The following is a 22,626-nucleotide window of genomic DNA, read 5'->3' as shown; positions in this document are numbered from 1 at the left end:
ACATATTCTAAGTCAGAACCGTCCAGAGTAGTGATGCTGGACGGGCGGGTGGGTGTGAGCAGCGATCGGTTGAAGAGCATGCATTTAGTTTTACTTGCATTTAAGAGCAGTTGGAGGCCACGGAAGGAGAGTTGTATGGCACTGAAGCTCATCTAGAGGTTAGTTAACACAGTGTCCAAAGAAGGGCCAGAAGTATACAGAATGGTGTCGTCTGCGTAGAGGTGGATCAAAGAATCACCAGCAGCAAGAGCAACATCATTGATGTATACAGAGAAGAGAGTCGGCCCAAGAATTTAACCCTGTGGCACCCCCACAGAGACTGCCAGAGGACCGGACAACAGGCCCTCTGATTTGACACACTTAACTCTATCAGAGAAGTAGTTGGTGAACCAGGCGATGCAATCATTTGAGAAACCAAGGCTGTTGAGTCTGCCAATAAGAATGTTGTGATTGACCGAGTCGAAAGTCTTGGCCAGGTCGATGAATACGGCTGCACAGTATTGTATCTTATCGATGGTGGTTATGGTTATGGTTATGATATCGTTTAGGACCTTGAGCGTGGCTGAGGTGCACCCATGACCAACTCTGAAACCAGATTGTATAGCAGAGAAGGTACGGTGGGATTCGAAATAGCCGGTAATCTGTTTGTTAACTTGGCTTTCAAAGACCTTAGAAAGGCAGGGTAGGGTAGATATAGGTCTGTAGCAGTTTGGGTCTAGAGTGTCTCCCATTTGAAGAGGGGGATGACTGCAGCAGCTTTCCAATCGTTGGGGATCTCAGACAGTACGAAAGACATGTTGAACAGGCTAGTAATAGGGGTTGCAGCAATTTCGGCAGATAATTTTACAAAGAGAGGGTCCAGATTGTCTAGCCCGGCTGATTTGTAGGGGTCCAGATTTTGCAGCTCTTTCAGAACATCAACTCTCTGGATTTGGGTGAAGGAGAAATGGGGAGGCTTGGGCGAGTTGCTGTGGGTGGTGGAGGGCTGTTGATCGGGGTAGGGGTAGCCAGGTGGAAAGCATGGCCAGCCGTAGAAAAATGCCTTTTAAAATTCTCAATTATAGTGGATTTATCAGTGGTGACAGTGTTTCCTAATCTCAGTGCAGTAGGCAGCTGGGAGGAGGTGCTCTTATTCTCCATGGACTTTACAGCGTCCCAGAACTTTTTGAGTTTGTGATACAGGATGCAAATTTCTGCTTGAAAAGCAAGAATTAGCTTTCCTAACTGCCTGTGTATATTTGTTCCTAACTTCCCTAAAAAGTTGAATATCACGGGGGCTAGTCGATGCTAATGCAGGATGCCACAGGATGTTTTTATGCTGGTCAAGGGCAGTCACGTCTGGAGAGAACCAAGGTCTATATCTGTTCCTGGTTCTACATTTTTTGAATGAGGCATGTTTATTTAAGATGGTGAGGAAGATCTTGGTTGAAAACAGCAGAGGTGTATTTGGAGGGCAAGTTGGTTAGGATGATATCTATGAGGGTGCCCGTGATAACGGATTTGGGGTTGCACCTGGTGGGTTCATTGATCATTTGTGTGAGATTGAGGGCATTAAGCTTAGATTGTAGGATGGCCGGGGTGTAAAGCATGTCCCAGTTTAGGTCACCTAGCAGCACGAGCTCTGAAGATATATGGGGGGGGCAATCAATTCACATATGGTGTCCAGGGCACAGCTGGTGGCACAGAGTGTGGTCTATTGCAAGCAGCAACGGTGAGAGACTTGTTTCTGGAAAGGTGGATTTTTAGAAGTAGAAGCTCGAATTGTTTTGGTACAGACCTGGATAGTAAGACAGAACTCTGCAGGCTATCTCTGCAGTAGATTGCAACACCGCCCCCTTTGGCAGTTCTATCTTGTCGGAAAATGTTATATTTAGGGATGGAAATTTCAGGGTTTTTGGTGGTCTTCCTAAGCCATTATTCAGACACGGCTAGGACATCCGGGTCTGCAGAGTATGCTAAAGCAGTGAATAAAACAAACTTTTAACATCTTGAACTCTTTGAACACTTTGAAATGATGGGGTATTGTGTGTAAGGTAGTGAAAAAAAGAGCAATTTAATCAATTTTAAATTCAGGCTGTAACAATAAAATGTGGAATAAGTCAAGGGGTGTGAATACTTTCTGAAAGCATATATTTGATGTAGAGTTTAATGTCTTCAGCTTGGTTGGTTGGGGTACATTTTGTTTTGTCTTGGCGTCCTACCTGTGAGAATATACTACCCTGATCACGTGAAAACCATGCCCTTTAATATTTAATCCACTGTTAACAAATGTGTTCTGTACAGACAAGACAAGTCTGGGTATAAAGTACAGTAATGTGGTCACACTGCTGTTTTCTCTCTGCTTCCAAATGGCTAATATCATGACGCAGACACAAAGTACAGTACACACAGGAGAAATTACGGCACTTCAGAAAGTATTACACCAGTACTACAGTTTCCTCATTCTTTTTGGAGATGAGAAAATAATAGCCACCCATGTAGTCAACCCTGGCCTTTTCTCATTTGGGCAAAAGTCCGTCCTCCACCCGCTCTGCTCCGTCCCCTCTTCACCGAACCCGGAAACCGAGTGGTCCTTAGATGTCAATTGTTAGTAGGCGAACCAAAGAGTGTGCCTCACTCCTCGATATCCACCTTTCATCGCTTTTGTTTTGTCTGAAAAGTAAAGCATTCACACATTTAAAAATGAGCCTTCTCTGACCTATACTTCCTGGGTTTCTTCTCCAGCTTGACCATGTCAGAGAACTCTGGAGTAGAGAGGGGAGGAGGAGAGGAATAACATTGTGTAACTGACCATCTGGGTCTGACAGAGTTGTCAGCCAACAGGGAAAGATCTGTCTCAGCAAGAGTCATGTATTACACTTCAGCAACAGTGTTTGCCAAATGTTAAACGTCTGGCAGCTGGAGGTGGTGTAGTGCAGCGTGAGAACCTGGACAGGGTGAAAATGAATACAGGCTGTATTCAAATGAGTAAAGACTGTCCTGTCTTTGCAGGTTAGGGAAAGTCAAACCTTGAGTTCTGCTCTTTACTCTACTATCATCCTTAACCTCCCACCAGCCAGCTACAATACCATTCTCTGGTACATTTTATTCAACGGTGGTGGTTACTCATTACAGTACCTAATATCCAATCCATCAGGTTTCACATTTGTTGTGATACCAGGTTTGCATGTGATCAAGTGGCGTTTTTGTGACTTACAGAATATAACTAGGTAACCTTTATACCTGCTAAAGATGTTTGTCCATGAGTAATATACTTTGTTTGTTGTATTGACCATAAGTCTGAACATGGCATTGTGAACAGCTGCCATCTGCTGACCTCTAGTGGCAGAGAGAGAGAGTTAGTTGTACCAATTGTAGAGATTACTAGTAATTTGAGAACTCTTACAAAAACTGTGCTGAAAAAGTAAGTGAAATTGTATTCGCATGTGATAGCAATGTTAGTTGACTAAAACCAGTGACACACAAAGTCCAAATGCATATGGTATTCTCTTTACAGCACATGGCAATCCATAGGGAGTGCCTCCTCTCTTTGAAGCCCTGACTGTCTAATAACCCTGGCCTACATACACTATGTTCTGGAGAAAAATAATAACATCCATCTCTCTGGTGCAAGTAAGATAGTGCTTGAAGTGCAAATGATAGATTGGATGAGGAGACAAGGAGTGTGTGTTAGAAGAATGATGAAACATACCGAAATCATCAGTTCTTGCTAATGTTGAGTTGCCCAGCCCCAGACTGGAGTGTTTGTCTCGCTCTCTCACACACGCTTTCTCTCTCTTTCACTGGGAAACATATGTTTCCCATGCCAAGACAATAAACAATCAGTAAACATTGCACGCACAAAAGTTTTATAATAATGTTGACATTTAAATTGTTATTATTGGCTATGTGCAAATAGTTGAAGTGTGAAAGGGAAAATAAACAGATGTATATAGGTTGTATTGCTGCTGTGATTGCACACTGCGGTATTTCGCCTAACAGAAATGGGAGTTTATCAATGTTTTATTTGTTTTCAAATTCTTTGTGTGTCTGTGGGAATGATGTGCCTAATGTGGTCATACATTTGGCTGGAGGTTAGGAAGTCCTCTCTCAATAGCCAGGCTATGCTCACTGAGTCTGCAATTAGTAAAGGATTTTCTTAATTTGGGGTCAGTCACCGTGTTCAGGTATTCTTCCTCTGTGTACTCTCCATTTAGGGCCAGATAGCATTCCAATTTGCTCTGTTTTTTGGTTGATTATTTCCAGTGTGTCAAACATTTTTTTTTTGCTTTCTCCTGATTTGGTTTGATTTGGCTTTCTCCTGATTCTAAATATGTTAATGTCCCGTAGGGTCCATTTGTGTTTGTGAACAGAGCCCCAGAACCAGCTGGCTGAGGCGACTCTTCTCTAGATAACCTCTCTGTACGTGAGGGCTTTGTGGTGGAATATGTGGGCATCGCTTCATTTTAGGTGGTTGTAGAATTTAACAGGTCTTTTCTGGATTTTGATAACTAGTGGATATAGTCATATTTCTTGTTTGCGGTTTTGCGCTGTACACACAGTATATTATTTTGCAGAATCCTGCATGCCAACTCTCAATTGGGTTTGTCTTCTTGGTTGGTGAGTCGACCCCAGATCTCACAACCATAGAGGGCAATGGGTCCGATAACTGATTGAAGTATTTTTTGCCAGATCCTAATTGGGATGTTGAGTTTTATGTTCCTTTTGATAGCATAGAAGGTCTTTCTTGCCTTGTCTCTTAGATAGTTAACATCCGTGTGGAAGGTACTTGTGGTGATGATGTTTAGGCCAAGGTAGGTGTAATTTGCTGTGCTCTAGGGCAACAGTATCTAGATAATTTGAATTTGTTGTCTTGGCTACTGGACCTTTTTTGAAACACCATTATTTGTGTCTTAATGCCAGGTCCCAGGTCTGACAGAATATGTGCAGGAGATCTAGTTGCTGCTGTAGGCCATCCTAGGTTGGGGCCAGAAGCACCAGATCATCAGCAAACAGTAGACGAGTCCTGTAAAGAGTTCCAAACCTGGGTGAGGCTGGATACTGCAGACTGTATAGGAAGAGAGGTAGGAGATGCAGTCTTGAAAAAGTAATAAAATAATTCAATATCAAATAATTTGAAGGTAACAATTTAGTATCTTACTGTAATAGTTTTCCATTCAAATGGGAACATACTAAAATACCAATAATTTTGCTATTACTGTCTGGGAATGGTCTGAGTGAGGAACTGAAAATGGAAAACTAGCTCTAATTGGTAGAGAGGTTTGGAACTCTTTATTATTAACAATAATAATAACAATAATACATAGATTTTATATAGAGCTTTTCAATGATCCAAGTACATATTTGCACGAGTCTATTCATCATCACATACATTACCACCTGTTACGACTGAAAATGCATTACATGTAAATTCTTTGAGAGGAGAGAGAAAGAGGCTTTCTGTAGCAAAAAAATATATACAGTTGAAGTCGGATGTTTACATACACCTTAGTCAAATACATTTAAACTCAGTTTTTCACAATTCCTGACATTTAATCCAAGAAAAAATTCCCTCAAATCAAATAAATGTTTATTGGTCACATACAGATGTTAGCAGATGTTAATGCGAGTGTAGCGAAATGTTTGTGCTTCTGGTTCCGACCGTGCAGTAATATCTAACCTGAATGTGAAATGTCATAATAATAGTAGAGAAAATGATTTATTTCATCACATCCCCAGTAGGCCAGAAGTTTACATATACTCAATTAGTATTGAGTGTATCTAACTGAGTCAGGTTTGTAGGCCTCCTTGCTCGCACACGCTTTTTCAGTTCTGCCCACAAATTTTCTATAGGATGGAGGTCAGGGCTTTGTGATGGCCACTCCAATACCTTGACTTTGTTGTCCTTAAGCCATTTTGCCACAACTTTGGAAGTATGCTTGGGGTCATTGTCAATTTGGAAGACCCATTTGCTACCAAGCTTTAACTTCCTGACTGATGTCTTGAGATGTTGCTTCAGTATATCCACATCATTTTCCTCCCTCATGATGCCATCTGTTTTGTGAAGTGCACCAGTCCCTCCTGCAGCAAAGCACCCCCACAACATGATGCTGCCACCCCCGTGCTTCATGGTTGGGATGGTGTTCTTTGGCATGCAAGCCTGACCCTTTTTCCTCCAAACATAACGATGGTCATTATGACCAAACAGTTCTATTTTTGTTTCATCAGACCAGAGGACATTTCTCCAAAAAGTACGATCTTTGTAGTAGTAGTCTGGCTTTTTTATGGCAGTTTTGGAGCAGTGGCTTCTTCCTTGCTGAGCGGCCTTTCAGGTTATGTCGATATAAGACTCGTTTTACTGTGGGTATGGATACTTTTTTTTACCTGTTTCCTCCAGCATCTTTACAAGGTCCTTTGCTGTTGCACTTTTGCACTTTTTGCACCAAAGTACGTTCATCTCTAGGACACAGAACACGTCTCCTTCCTGAGAGGTATGACGGCTGCATGATCCCATGGTGTTTATACTTGTGCACTATTGTTTGTACAGATGAACGTGGTACCTTCACGTTCATTTTTTTCTGAGGTCTTGGGTGATTTCTGGGATTTTCCCATGATGTCAACCAAAGAGGCACTGAGTTTGAAAGTAGGCCTTGAAATAATTCCACAGGTACTCAAATTATGTCAATTAGCCTATCAGAAGCTTCTAAAGCCATGCTATCATTTTATGGAATTTTCCAAGCTGTTTAAAGGCACAGTCAACTTAGTGTATGTAAACTTCTGACACACTGGAATTGTGATACAGTGAAATAATCTGCCTGTAAACAATTGTTGGAAAAATTACTTGTCATGCACAAAGTGGATGTCCTAACCAACTTGCCAAAACTATAATTTGTTAATGACAAGAAATTTGTGGAGTGGTTGAAAAAACGAGTTTTATTGACTCCAACCTAAGTTTATGTAAACTTCCGACTTCAACTGTAGATGTGTGTTCCGTGTGCTCTGTCATTGGATTGTACCAGGCTGTATATATTGTGGTGTACAGCAGGTCAGCCACCAGGGGGAGACTCGTCGAGGCCTGGTAACAGATGGAGTATACATCACAAGGCGATGGCTCCATCTGCTGGACGTGCCAGGTCTCAACGGGCTCTCCAGCCAGGACTAATTGGGGCTGATTGGGAGCTAGTGAGTAATCAAGGGCGGATTGCTCACCAGCTGTGCAAGGCCCATAAAGCTGCCAGAAGGGCAGCACACAGGAGGAAGGGGGAAGAAAGGACTCCCGTGGTATGGGTGATGGTTGCAGAGGTAAGAAGAGGGTGTTCAGTTTTGTGCCCGACAGGATACTGCCAGACCCAGAACACCAGAAGACGGCATCCCGGAGAGGGTCTCATAGGGGAGATCTATAGTTTTCTTTTTGATCTATTTGTCACGACTTCCGCCAAAGTTGGCTCCTCTCCTAGTTCGGGCGGCGTTCGGCAGTCGACTTCACCGGCTTTCTAGCTATCGCCGCTCCATTTTTCATTGTTCCATTTGTTTTGTCTTGTTCCCTGCACACCTGGTTGTCATTCCCTAATCACACTGCATGTATTTTTTCCTCTGTTCCCCTCCATGTCTTTGTGTGAAATTGTTTATTGTTATGTGGTTATTGTGACGCGCCAGGCTATGTTCCGTGTTTGTGCACGTTGTATGTTCATTTGGTACATTAGCTTTGGTGAGTGTTTTTTCGTTGGTGTTTTTACATTGTTGGTTACGGGCTCGTAAGTAAACATTTCACTGTAAGGTCTACCTTTTATTTGGCGCATGTGGCTAATAAAATTTGATTTAATTTAATAGTAGAAAGGTATTAATAACCTCTTATGATATATGAAAAATAATTGCGAAACATTTAACAATGACTCATTTGTTCACATTTAAGTGCCATTTGAATTAAATATGGATATAAAACGTGTTCCAAGGTCAAATAAATGCCCCCAATGTGAATCACTGTGTATGGAATACAGTGGCGGTCAGTGCTGTTTTATGAGGGAGGATGATTTTTTTATTTTTTATTGATGAGCATGGCCTTATTTATATTAGAGCATATTGGATGACTGTCATTTATATTCCATTCACCCAGCTCAATGTAACATTGATAGATATAGGCCACTACATGAAACTCACATTTCCCTATACCCATCATGAGGTTGCTACAACCTAGCCTATGAATGAAAGTTTACAACGTAGGTGCACAGGTTGATATAAATTTGAGTCATCAAGGTGACAAACACTGAGATATTCAATAACGCCTTGCATAATCTTGCCTGCATCTATAGTAGCTGATCTAGGGTGTAAACATTAGTCCAACAGTCGATAACGAGAGCTTCTATTGGACAAATTAACGTATGTTTATCCCAGTTTTGTTTCCGCTTGCTTCCATTTTAAGAAACGTTTTTCAATAGAATCAGTGGAATCAATACACCCCGGATCACACGCCAACAAGGTTCACTTTCATAGCAGCCAGATTGTTGTATAGTTCCTTCTTGTATCTGCTCTCCTCCTCTCACCTTTTAGCTTCGCTTGTGGACTGCAGTGCACAACACATCAGCTGTCTGTGACCAGACAAAAAAAAAATCCAAGCCGAACCTTCATATTATAAATGCAAATCGCTACACACAACCCACACGTTGTCACCATATTAGCTAATGTCAAGTCAATAGCATAGCTTCTAGAATTAACACATTAGTAAACCCACTGCAATCATGCAGTACAGTGTACAGTTAGCAAGCAGTTTAGCAGTTTCACCGGTGGGCCCTAGTGGCAATAAATAAATAGGGGTTGGGGGCTAGTGGGTCTGGGCAGGTGTTTGTAGTGATGCTTGTATGATGTAATTTGTATGTGTTTGTATTGTTGATAAAATATACAATTAAATCGTATGAAAATCAAAAATACAAAAAAAGAAATGACCCACCACTGGTGTGCATGGCTAAAGAACTTTATTTTAATGTAATCTGACCAAAGCACTGGTTTCAATCCAAGTGCCAATGCCGTAAAGCAAACTCCAAGCGTTTACGTTTGTTGGATGACATGAAAATTGAGATCTTTGGCCACACACACCAGTGGTGGATTTGGTGTCAAAATGAGAATGCATGAGCAGAAAAGAACCCCTTACCTACTATAAAATATGTTGGTGGATCATTGATGTTAAAAAGGGCTATGTTGCATCCACTGGTCCTAGGGCCTTTGTTAAGGTCAACGAATTCATGAACTTTACCCAGTACCAGGATATTTTAGCCAAAAACCTGGTTGCCGCTTCCAGGATTTTAAAACTTGGCCACAAGTGGATCTTCCAGCAAGACAATAACCATCAATAATAACAATAACCATCTCAGTCTCTGGACTTGAAAACTTGTGGTTTGAATGGAAGAGGGTAGTCCATAAGTACAGACAAAGGATATCAAGGATCTGGAAGGACTCTGTAGTGAGGAATAGTCTAATATCCCTCCCAATGTGTTCTCCAACTCAGAAAACCTTTTAGAAACAAGCCCAGTGCAGTTATCCCTATAAGGTGAGGTATTAAAAGCTATTGACCCTTACCTTTTGGAGAAAAAAAAATATATATTTTTAACAAAATCTCTTTGTCCAAGTGTAGCCGGTGCTATACTGCACCGCTGTAACTCTGCGTTGTGTGTGGTTGATTGAGACTATAAACGTGGACTTTGGAGATCAGGTAGTTTTAATTAAGCAGAACTGACTCTCTGCATCCTGCATCTGCATCCAAAAGGAAATAAAACATTTGTTGAGCACATATGTTCTGAGAATCGTCGCCTCTTTCTCTCTCAGTGCATCAAAATGATTTTCGAATATAAAAATTAATACACTCTCTCCTTATTATACATAACATATTTTACATAGATAAAACCACATACCTGCATCCAAAAGGAAATAAAACATTTGTAGAGCACAAATGTTCTGCGAATCGTCACCTCTTTCTACAACAGATGCACAATAGGAGGGACTGGGATCATTCGAGGAGCTAGCCATCGTTCACACATACAATAGCCTGCTAATACCTTAGCTAGCTATTAACCACATGATGAATTCAAAATGTTGATATCATCCTAAAAAGTACAATTACAAGTGCATCTTAACAATACCATCCACTTATGAGTAACCTCTAAATATACAACATTATTCATGAACAAAACACTGTGTGTATGACTTTGTACTTAAAAGAATCAAACTTTTCTGAAGACAGAAAAAGCGTGCCTACCTCTCTCAGTGCATCAAAATGATTTGAGCACGAGCACACCGGGCAAAACGTAAGTACACACTCCCCTTCTCCCAGGATGCAGGCATGCATAGCAAATCAACACAACATATTGATATATGAATATATATAGTACTTTAACAACTGTTACACAACCAATTGTATTAGTATAAAATAATATAATCCCCCCCCCCCTTTTTTTGCAAACAATATAGCTCAGTATTGGAATTATTTATTTACACAGTCACTTTTACTCATATTTACCAAGTGTGTCAATAATGTCGGACCCCAGTATGTCCTTAGAAGCGGTGTGAATATAAAGTCACTGCAACCTTAGATGGCTGCACCAGAACATTTGGTGGCGCTATAGATGTCATTGGCACCAGTGGCAACACTGGATATTAGAGTAATAAGTATTGATCAAGTGGACCTTGCCTCATGCAAATGTTAGATTTAAATTATACAGACGAACAATGTGAAATATCGTGATTAGTATATCTGTATGATCACATATTGTTGCCCTATTATGTGATTTGACCATAGTGAAAGTTTATATTTTTTGGAGGGGAAATGTGAAACTGGACCACTTGCGCAGTCAGCATATTACATCTGTGAGAGTGTATTTTGAAATGCTAATGTGGTGTACCAACTGGGATTTAAATAATTTACACAAAATAGACCAAACTTCACTCTGTCATCCTTGTGGTATTGTGAGGTAAACATGGTAATGTTTTCCTGTGAACCCTGTTCATTGCTGCTTCCAGCTATATTTGGAATTTGCAGCTGTTGTTGGTAAGTGATGAATCTGCAAGCTTCTGACATGACTTACTGCATCTTTAACATTTTATAGTTTCATTACACTCACTGCATACTTCCTCGAAATTAAGTGTTTCTGATTCTGACTACCCTGAAGGCCTAATGTAAAATGACTTTGTAAGGACACATTTCGCTTGAGCAAAAGAGACCGAGAGTGTGAGAGAGTGGGGGAGAGAGAGGAGAGCTGTGGGCCCACGGGGACAACCAGAGTGTGGTAGTGGTAGACTCCGCAGCTGCTTAGGTGCAGAATGACCCATGTTCCACAGGGGCTAGTTAAAATGACTTGGTTAAAATGACTTGGTATGGACACATTTAGTATGATTATGAAGAAAATATTACAGAGACATAGTCTACATCCAAAGTGTCACACTATTCCCAAATGGCAGCCTATGGGCCCTGGTCAAAAAGAAAGGAAAAAAGATAAATGCCTGTGTTATTGTAAAGGTATAAGGTTAGCGTGTCTTGGGGGTATGATATTGGTGCATCTGTAACTTTCCCACTCATCATTATTCCCGATTCATTCAGGCCTATCTGGAAACATGGAAGCATCCACATTAATGTAGAAGCATTTAGAAACATATTCAATTCTTATTTACAATAAATGTGAATCTAAAATGACACACTACATTATTTACCGTTCATTTCTATTCGGCACGAAATAATCTGAGACAACCAAAATTAAACAGCAAATGCATCCAACAAGTTTGTAGTCACAAGCTTGATGTAATCATTGCGTGCTAGGAATATGGGACCAAATACTAAACATTTGACTACTTGAATACACATACAGTGGGGCAAAAAAGTATTTAGTCAGCCACCAATTGTGCAAGTTCTCCCACTTAAAAAGATGAGAGAGGCCTGTAATTGTCATCATAGGTACACTTCAACTATGACAGACAAAATGAGAAAAAAAATCCAGAAAATCACATTGTAGGATTTTTAATGAATTTATTTGCAAATTATGATGGAAAATAAGTATTTGGTCACCTACAAACAAGCAATATTTCTGGCTCTCACAGACCTGTAACTTCTTCTTTAAAGAGGCTCCTCTGTCCTCCACTCGTTACCTGTATTAATGGCACCTGTTTGAACTTGTTATCGGTATAAAAGACACCTGTCCACAACCTCAAACAGTCACACTCCAAACTCCACTATGGCCCAGACCAAAGAGCTGTCAAAGGACACCAGAAACAAAATTGTAGACCTGCACCAGGCTGGGAAGACTGAATCTGCAATAGGTAAGCAGCTTGGTTTGAAGAAATCAACTGTGGGAGCAATTATTAGGAAATGGAAGACATACAAGACCACTGAACAATCTCCCTCGATCTGGGGCTCCACGCAAGATCTCACCCCGTGGGGTCAAAATGATCACAAGAACGGTGAGCAAAAATCCCAGAACCACACAGGGGGACCTAGTGAATGACCTGCAGAGAGCTGGGACCAAAGTAACAAAGTCTACCATCAGTAACACACTACGCCGCCAGGGACTCAAATCCTGCAGTGCCAGACGTGCCCCCTTTGCTTAAGCCAGTACATGTCCAGGCCCGTCTGAAGTTTGCTAGAGAGCATTTGGATGATCCAGAAGAAGATTGGGAGAATGTCATATGGTCAGATGAAACCAAAATATAACTTTTTGGTAAAAACTCAACTCGTCGTGTTTGGAGAACAAAGAATGCTGAGTTGCATCCGAAGAGCACCATACCTACTGTGAAGCATGGGGGTGGAAACATCATGCTTTGGGGCTGTTTTTCTGCAAAGGGACCAGGGCGACTGATCCGTGTAAAGGAAAGAATGAAGGGGGCCATGTATCGTGAGATTTTGAGTGAAAACCTCCTTCCATCAGCATAACAATGATCCCAAACACACCGCCCGGGCAACGAAGGAGTGGCTTCGTAAGAAGCATTTCAAGGTCCTGGAGTGACCTAGCCAGTCTCCAGATCTCAACCCCATAGAAAATATTTGGAGGGAGTTGAAAGTCCGTGTTGCCCAGCAACAGCCCCAAAACATCACTGCTCTAGAGGAGATCTGCATGGATGAATGGTCCAAAATACCAGCAACAGTGTGTGAAAACCTTGTGAAGACTTACAGAAAACGTTTGACCTCTGTCATTGCCAACAAAGGGTATATAACAAAGTATTGAGATAAATTTTTGTTATTGACCAAATACTTATTTTCCACCATAATTTGCAAATAAATTCATAAAAAATCATACAATGTGATTTTCTGGATTTTTTTCTCTCATTTTGTCTGTCATAGTTGAAGTGTACCTATGATGAAAATTACAGGCCTCTCGTCTTTTTAAGTGGGAGAACTTGCACAATTGGTGGCTGACTAAATTATTTTTTGCCCCACTGTATAAGGGAATTCCAAGAGTGTGCAAAGCTGTCATCAAGGCAGAGGGTGGCTATTTGAAGAATCTCAATGGCTGGAAGCTTGGATGGCTGGAAGCTTGGCCCCAGTGATGTACTGGGGCCAATGTACACTACCCTCTGTAGTGCCTTGTGGTCGGAGGCCGAGCAGTTGCCATACCAGGCAGTGATGCAACCAGTCAGGATGCTCTCGATGGTGTAGCTATTGAATATTTTGAGGCTCTGAGGACCCATGTGAAATCATTTCAGTCTCCTGAGGGGGAATAGGCTTTGTTGTGCCCTCTTCACGACTGCTGGGTGTGTTTGGACCATGATAGTTTGTTGGTGATGTGCAGCTCTCAACCTGCTCCACAATGAGAATGGGGGTGTGCTCGGTCCTCCTTTTCCTGTAGTCCACAATCATCTCCTTTGTCTTGATCACGTTGAGGGAGAGGTTGTTGTATTTGGTGCAATGCATCAGTTTTCAGCTTCTGGGATGTATGGTTTAGACATAGAGAGATCTATTATTGTGTGTGTTATTTAATTCAACATATGGGGTATTTGGATGTGTTTTTCTACTAAGAGAAGTTGTACACCCGCATATTGAAGGCTCCAGGGTCCTTGAGATGGAATGGTTCCAGAACGTTAGAGCAGCTGGCTAGAGGGAGAGAAGATGGAGAGAGAAATACAGATAGAGAGAGAGAGAGAAAGGGGAGAGAGACGTACAGAGAGGGGGAGAGCGAATGAGAGAGAGCGAAAGAGGGAGTGAGAGTAGAGCTGTGGGCCTGAAGGGGGGAAACCAGAGTGTGGTAGTGGTAGACACTACAGCTGCAGCTGCTTAGGTGCAGAATGACCCAATGTCCACAGCTGCATCTGCTTAGGTGCAGAATGACCCGTGGTCCACAGCTGCATCTGCTTAGGTGCAGAATGACCCGTGATCCACAGCTGCAGCTTCTTAGGTGCAGAATGACCCGTGATCCACAGCTGCAGCTTCTTAGGTGCAGAATGACCCGTGCTCCACAGAGGCTAGTTAAGTCTGCTGCCGCAGGCCCTCTCTACTCCTCCATCACCCTCAGGAGACCGCTCTGAGTTGGGTGGAGGGAGGGAAGAGGACGATGGGAGAGAAAGGAAGGGAGATCATTGGAGTCTAGTTTGAGGAGAGAGTGGTGAGGGCAGAATAGGGAGTAGAAGGTAGGTAGGAGGAGGGGTGAGGTTACAGTATTTTTACCAATTCTGATGCAGTGAATCCATCACTGTCTTGCCCTGTGAGCACAGCAGAGGGATTTGTGAATGATCTGTGATGTATTTGAACATGATCATTTAGGAGGTTGTGTTTATTTTTGCATGTGCATTTGAAAAGGAATAACACAAAGTGTGTGCGTGTCAGTCAGAGAACACCAATATAGATGCTTCAACATACCAATGATTTGATATGCAGGTACAAACAGCATAGCCTATGAACCACATATGAACATGATCCGAGTGGGGGTGAGACGTGTGTTGTGAGACGACCACTTCTATTCACCTTAAAAATCATTGCTCCATCCCCCTTTATCCATCCATGCTGTTACCAGGGCAACAAGACACAAGCAACACTGTATCATTCAGAATATAAAGTAACTATACAGAGAAAATAGCAACAGCCTCAGAGGAAGATATACACTGAGTGTACAAAACATTAGGAACACCTGCTCTTTCCATGACATACTGACCAGGTGAATTCAGGTGAATGCTATGATCCCTTATTGATGTCATCTGTTAAATCCACTTCAATCAGTGTAGATGAAGGGGAGGAGACAGGTTAAAGAAGGTTTTTCAAGCCTTGATACAATTGAGACATGGTTGTGTATGTGTGCCATTCAGAGGGTGAATGAGAAAGACAAAAGATTTAAGTGCCTTTGAACGGGGTATGGTAATAGGTGCCATGCGCACCGGTTTGTGTCATGAACTACAACGCTGCTAGGTTTTTCACACTCAACAGGTTCCCGTGTGTATCAAGAATGGTCCCAACGACATCCAGACAACTTGACACAACTGTGGAAAACATTGGAGTGAACATGGGCCAGCATCCCTGTGGAACACTTTCAACACCTTGTCGAGTCCATGCCTCGACGAATTGAGGCTGTTCTGAGTGCAAAAGGGGGTGCAACTCAATATTAGGAAGCTGTCCCTAATGTTTTGTACAGTCAGTGTATATCGACAGAGAAAAACACAGAGCAAAGAGAATAAGAACAGAAATAGAATATCCTAGATAGTTGGTTCCAGAGCCTTCTATTATGAATATAATGCTTTGTTTGCATAATAAATGGCACCAAATTACCTACATAGTGCACTAGTTTTGACGACAGCCCTACAGTATATGAGTAGACACTGACTGATTCCATTTTTCCATCCATGTTCTCTCTAATATAATCTACACCATTAGGAAGTAAATGGGGCTGGGATGGAATCAAGGACAGATATGACAAGGAATACATCTTATCCTCTCCTATTGTGTTGTACAGTATAGGCTACACCCAATATTCACTCTGACAGAAAATGAATTAGCTGGAGGACCTGAGCAAGGATTATACATTCTGTAGCCCTGTCATGTAGCAACAGATTCAAAACAGTAACATTTATTTTCATTATGTCATTATTTCTAGGTCCATTTTTCCCATCATGGCAAATACAAGAGAATGAGAGTCAGCTAGAATAACTAATCCATCCCCTTAAGAGGCAAGCAGATTACTATGTATGATGTATTATTAAGTAACCTTGTAGACAGCATATAGAGGGGGTTGGTGGGCTATACAGTCACTAGTAAAAGTTGTAGACTTCTCACCCCTTACACAGTCTTCACATTTTGCGGCCTTAAAACGTAATCCCAAAAAGGAATATATTTGATTTTTGCCCCGAGAATCTACACAATCTACACCCCATTTTCAAAGTATAAGAACATTCTTAGTTTCATTCCAAAACACTATATATCAATTTTCAGAAATGTTGGTAAATGAGCTTTTATTGTTTAAAATCCCTAAGAGTCTATTGAATTGAATTTATGTTGGGTTACAGACACATACAACAAAAATGTTCAATGTGGACCCAGAGTACAGTATATCACTTGAAAGTATTAATTAAAATACTTGTTTTCAAAGTGGTCTTCGATGGTGAAAACAACAACACATATAATGAAGCACCTGTGCGTCAATCTAAGTAACATACAAAATCCCCATCAAAATGTCAGTTTAACCTAGCGATATCTGTTTTTTGCATGGGTTTCCAGTAAGAGCAACTTCCTATTCATTGTAAAATAGCTAGTTGAGACAACCACATACAGTATCACAGTCAAATATACAAGATATTAACATTCCATTCAAGCTAAACAATGCATTTTTTTGTAATTTTTTAAAATTTTCCTACACATCAGAAATCTATGAATGAAACATCTGAGAACAGTAATATTTTACACACACATGAAGGTTATTGTAATAAGCAATCATTTCTGATGAAAAAAAAACACTGATGTGAAACATTTTTGGGTATAGGGTTTTCAATATGACCTCAAAAACATTTAGAAAATATTCCTTATTAATATTAATTTGAAGACATACATATTGATTCCGTATGTCTTCACACCCCAGAGTCAATACTTGGTGGAACTTTGGCAGCCATTACAGCTTTGAATAATTTTGAATAAGCTTCTATCACATGTGGAGTAGGTTGTACATCGCAATGAAAAAAACTATTGAATCATTTAAAAAATTTAGATTACACCTGTGAAGAATGTGCAAGGGGTGTGTAGATTTTAACTAGGCACTGTATGTTCACATATGGTGGAAAGAATGTGACAAAGAGGGAATTACATCCATGGAATGGGAAACAGATGTTCTTTGACAGCCTGTGACATTTTTATCCCTCTCTCTGGGTTTAACATACGGACTGTGACATGTGAGGAGACCAGGGGGGAGCTGACTGACTGCAAACCTCTAGCTGGAATATCCCTCTCTCTCTCTCTCATAGAGAGAGAACCACGGCTTGTGCCTTTTCTATGCTGTTTCTTCACAATCTCTCTGTGTGTTCATGGGTGCTGCTGCATTGTGCTGTTGATCCATAGCTTCTGCTTTGAGTGAATGCAATGTGAGAGGGACATATCAATTCCTCACTATACCTTTTGGCCAATGTTGAAAATAGGTATTTTCCACCAGAAATATGTATTTTCCACCAGAGATACTTATTTTCAACCAGAAATACTTTTCAACTTTGCATCCTTCTGGCCCATGCACAGGAAACATGCACCCACACATGCAGGGAAATATTTGCTATTGCACACTAGGATCTATAGAATAAAATAATATTATGTGAAACATCAAGGATGTGCAACTTAGTAGCCTATTATTGTAATTTATTTAAATGTAAAGTTAGAAGTTATAACATGTAGACTAAGGAAAATGAATTAAATCACATCATGATTTGCAGTTGCGACCCATCATTCAGAGCAGGTGGGGCAGAGCCCCCACCTGTTTAGAAAAATATTTAATAAAATTCTAGTTTTTTTTTCATGCTTGTTTTGCATGTTATTTAATGTGTCACATATCAGTTTGCAAAAAATCTAAAAATCATTGAGTTAATAAAGATGCATACAAACATGGTCTCTTTCTTGTTTTCTTGAGTAAGGTAGCTCCAAAATGCAGCTGTTTCAGCCTAGCTCAGTGCTTTCTGTGGTGGTGGGGCAGCCAGTGAAAAAATATGGAGAGTAGGGGTTGATCTCTAGTTGCGCCGTGATTGAGTAATGCTCTCTAGTTGTGCCATGATTGGCTCAGTGTTCTGTCACTCATGGGGACACTACTTCACAGCCAAGTCTAAGGGTAAACTAAGTGACTAAGAGTCTAATAGCAGACTAAGAGTAGACTATGTAAGTGTATAGCAGCCCATGTGCCTCACCCTAATAATTTGGTCCCTTTCACCCTCATAACTTGCCTACTGTTCCGACTTGGTGGTGCACATGTAGCCTATAGCCCGTTTCAGAGAAATGAAATTATTGAATAATGTAAGAGCTTTCATTGTCTGCTTAAATCAAATCAAATGTATTTATATAGCCCTTCGTACATCAGCTGATATCTCAGGTGTATGCAGGTGTAGAAGCACGGTGGCTAGGAAAAACTCCCTAGAAAGGCCAAAACCTAGGAAGAAACCTAGAGAGGAACCAGGCTATGAGGGGCCAGTCCTCTTCTGGCTGTGCCGGATGGATATTATAACAGAACATGGCTAAGATGTTCAAATGTTCATAAACGACCAGCATGGTCAAATAATAATAATCACAGTAGTTGTCGAGGGTGCAGCAAGTCAGCACCTCAGGAGTAAATGTCAGTTGGCTTTTCATAGCTGATCATTAAGAGTATCTCTACCACTCCTGCTGTCTCTAGAGTTGAAAACAGCAGGTCTGGGACAGGTAGCACGTCTGGTGAACAGGTCAGGATTCCATGCTTAAATGCCCGCTTTATTTATCCTATGGTTTTGACTTGGTATACAAGGAGAATACTGTAAGGATGGCCCATGTTTGGAATTATGTTGCCTTACATTTCAAAAGTGCTGAGCAAATAGTTATATTGATTATGCCCTAGATGGGTCATTCATGTCTTAATTGAAATTACGGATTGCCTCTTATCCGCTCGTCATCCCCTGATGCCATAATTTGTACATCTCAACAGTCAGCAGATACCTCATTTGTTTAAGCAAGTCAGCCATTTCAACGATGTTTTTTTAAAAGGCAGTAAGAGGCTGAATGACCTGTTTCGCTGCCAGACAGGGCTCTCCTGATGGCTAGGTTTAGCAGTGGTAAGATTCACTCCATGTGCTTAAAAGAAAGCTCTTCTTTTAGGACAGCTTTATCTAGGCCCTAACAGTTTGGGCACCGTTTGTCACTGTTATAGTGCAATTACTGTATTGTTTAGTGTTGTGTTGTGGCTTTGCTGGCATGAATCTAAAACATGTATTTTTTTGACCCACCAAGATTTACATGCTAAAATCGCCACTGATGATTTGAGATCAACAATATGAATTGTGACAGTTATAGCCAGGGCAGGCTACTCAAAACCCTAACTAATTTTGATTAGTGAGATATTAAAGCATAACGCTGGTTCATCGTGATAAACTGATCTTGCTCAATTGCTCACCCACAAATAGGCTATAGTGGCCCAGCATAACCCACTCCCCTGCAGTCTCTGGAGCAGAGCGAAACACCAGCTCAGTCAGAAATTATACTTGGGAACGCAACATTAGCAAGCAAGATGGCGCTCTCGCTGTCAGCACACCGACATCTCCCGCTCTGTGCTCGCGCTATTAGTGCAACAGCTATGAGAAGCTGGTATTACTTAAAGGCGAATGCGTGATTGATTCATAGTTAAGCCATTGTTGTTGATATCATCATCAAAGGACATCGCATTCGGACGAGTTAATCTATAAATGGGATGATACACTGGACCTGTTCGCGGTTTGCTGCAGCAGCAGAGACCACAGGGAATAGCATCAATTTAAATACTGTGCGGTGTCTGGTAACCGCACTCACTGTGGCGGTGGCACTTTGCAGCGACAATCTCTGCATATTTTCCACAATTGGACGGCTATAGGAAAAAGGTAAATTGCACTGGAGAGGCTGATTCATTCGGTCAACATCTGCTTCTAAAGGAAGGGGAGGGGAGGGGGGGGGGGGGGGGGGGCATTCTGTCAACATCTGCTTCTAAATCCGATTGTTATTTTATGCCTGGCAAAATATGGAGCTTTTCTCTCTACCATTTCTTTGATTAGAAGCTACCTGCAATAGTGTCTCTGCAACACCAGTAACTCCCCCATGGCGAGGAAGATGTTGGCGATTCTGCTGATGGTCATCATGTCTTCATCATTCTTCGTCCCCGGGTTTGCCCTCAGTTCCCATTTCAATTTAGGTGAGTTCTAACTGAAATGCCGACATCCCATTGCTTGATAGAATTAGAAAACCAAGTGTCTTTGTAAGTAACGTTTGTCTAGCTCATTAAGATAATCGTGTCATCATGTTTATTACATTTACCACTGTCAGATCCACAAATGCATGCATTAGTAGGCTAAATACATTGGAGCTGTTCAATTATAAAGGTGGCAGACTGACAGTCATTTATGTGTGTGTGTGAGAGAGAGAGAGCCTTCCCTTACACCTGTGGGTGAACCTACTTAGTAGGATTGGCCATTCAACTGTGACAGTAGCCTAATATCTCATAGTATTCATCTTTTAACCTTCTGCAAAGTACTGGCTGGCCGGGGCACTCCTAAAAGCCAGTGATTTATCCCGTTCAACCTTTAGAATACCCTGCTAGTTTAAAGCATTAGAGGTAGGAGATGAAGGTGAAAGGAAAGGTAGCCTACAGAGGGATTTTCTGGAAGAAGCATATTGGAGGATGTAGATCCAGTCAGATCAGAAAGAGGTATAATCAGGAGTTTAAAAGAATGAATGACAACATCGTAGATTGCACTCTTATACTGATTCACCTGTAAGTGTATTTAAGTTCAAGAAAGTCTCACCACCCAGAACCAAATCATCTTGAATCATGAAACTGTCACGAGAGACAAGTGAATGCTTGGTACCTGCAGGACTGTAGACAGGTTTTTTTTCTCAAGGAAGGAAGTGCTGCTGTTGGTATGGCTCCAGTGAGTTTCTTCCCATTACTAGATGCGGTAAAGGGGTCAATGGAATGCATACTCGAATTTAAAGGGAAGGTTCACCAATTTGGAATGTTATATTGTTTTTGTTCATATCTGAGTGATGTTCTATCAATTCCCTGGGTCATTTCATGTTTTCATGTGTATCTGAGTTATTGGTGTTCAAGCAGACAGACATCTATCTGGCTGGTATTACGTAGCACTGTGATAAAGTCTCTCTCACTACACTGGAAGTTAATAGGAATATGAATTTTAGATCTCGAAAATGTCTTTCATACATGTCAGATTTTAATACTGGCCGATGTCATAACTCGGGAGGATGTCTTCTCTCGAATGAGCCGTTGATCATATTTTTTGCGAGATTCCTACCTCGAGGAATGTGCAATTTAACAGAGGTCCTTGCACATTCTTCCTATTTGTCAGCCTCTTTAGTCCAGGGTGCATTGTATGGTGCCGTTGCCAGAGATATTATAGAAAGGAGATAGGAATCCAATGAATGAAGGAACATATAACGCCCCACCCAGCAGACTGTCGACCAATCGTATTCATGCGGTCATGCCGCATCACATGGTTGCTAAGCAAATCATCATGCAATCCCTTCTCAAAGTCAGTGTATGTCAAAACATGCTAATTTTCCTCTAAAGTAAAATAATGTCACGATTCAAAAGCTATACGATAGTACAGATAGCAAGTTAATCATCTCACATCTCTGAAAATATTTGTAATGTTGTACTTCTTGTTGACCAAATTCGTGCTAATGTTGGGTTTTCGAGCTAGCGCCCAATAGACTCCCATTCACTGAAGGAGAGCTCATTGTCCAAGAATCGCCCAGAATGCACCGCACGGCCCATTGACATAGCATGGGCAATGTTTCCCATCTCCTCAAAAGTATATCTGCAGTTGTGAATGTCAGACTCCACTCTGTGAGGTACATTGATCTGCAGGTTGAACAGGGTGAGATTATATACTCCAAAATTGATAGTGCAGTTTGTTTGGGTGATTTCACAGCTAAATACAGTTGAAGTCAGAAGTTTACATACACCTTAGCCAAATACATTTAAACTCAGTTTTTCACAATTCCTGACATTTAATCCTAGTAAAAATTCCCTGTCTTAGGTCAGTTAGGATCACCACATTATTTTAAGAATGCGAAATGTCTGAATAATAGTAGAGAGGATGATTTATTTCAGCTTTTATTTCTTTCATCACATTCCCAGTGGGTCAGAAGTTTACATACACTCAATTAGTATTTGGTAGCATTGCCTTTAAATTGTTTAACTTGGGTCAAACGTTTCGGGGAGCCTTCCAGAAGCTTCCCACAATAAGTTGGGGGAATTTTGGCCCATTCCTCCTGACAGAGCTGGTGTGACGGAGTCAGGTTTGTAGGCCTCCTTGCCCGCACACGCTTTGTCAGTTTTGCCCACAAATCTTCTATAGGATGGAGGTCAGGGCTTTGTGATGGCCATTCCAATACCTTGACTTTGTTGTCCTTAGGCCATTTTGCCACAACTTTGGAAGTATGCTTGGGTCATTGTCCATTTGGAAGACACATTTGCGACCAAGCTTTAA

The 22,626-nt window shown here is 41.3% G+C and overlaps 1 protein-coding gene across 2 annotated transcripts in view; it reads left to right on the top strand.

Annotated features, from left to right (window-relative positions):
* The first annotated feature begins 19,582 nt into the window (after positions 1-19,582).
* lmtkb (lemur tail kinase 1 b) overlaps positions 19,583-22,626 on the top strand; it is a 105,196-nt gene continuing 102,152 nt past the window's right edge. For both annotated transcript variants that reach the window (XM_090217315.1, XM_036960478.2), the window contains exons 1-2: positions 19,583-20,001; positions 20,173-20,309. In XM_090217315.1, coding sequence (XP_090073441.1) covers positions 20,216-20,309 — 94 coding nt within the window. In that variant the 5' untranslated portion in view covers positions 19,583-20,001; positions 20,173-20,215. The remainder of the gene's footprint in view (positions 20,002-20,172; positions 20,310-22,626) is intronic.

Source organism: Oncorhynchus mykiss, chromosome 23 (assembly GCF_057628025.1).
Source record: "Oncorhynchus mykiss isolate SJ-2025 chromosome 23, ASM5762802v1, whole genome shotgun sequence".
In the NCBI taxonomy this organism is placed as follows: domain Eukaryota; kingdom Metazoa; phylum Chordata; class Actinopteri; order Salmoniformes; family Salmonidae; genus Oncorhynchus; species Oncorhynchus mykiss.
Note: the sequence above shows the minus strand (reverse complement) of the source record. Positions and strands in the feature narration are given on the sequence as shown.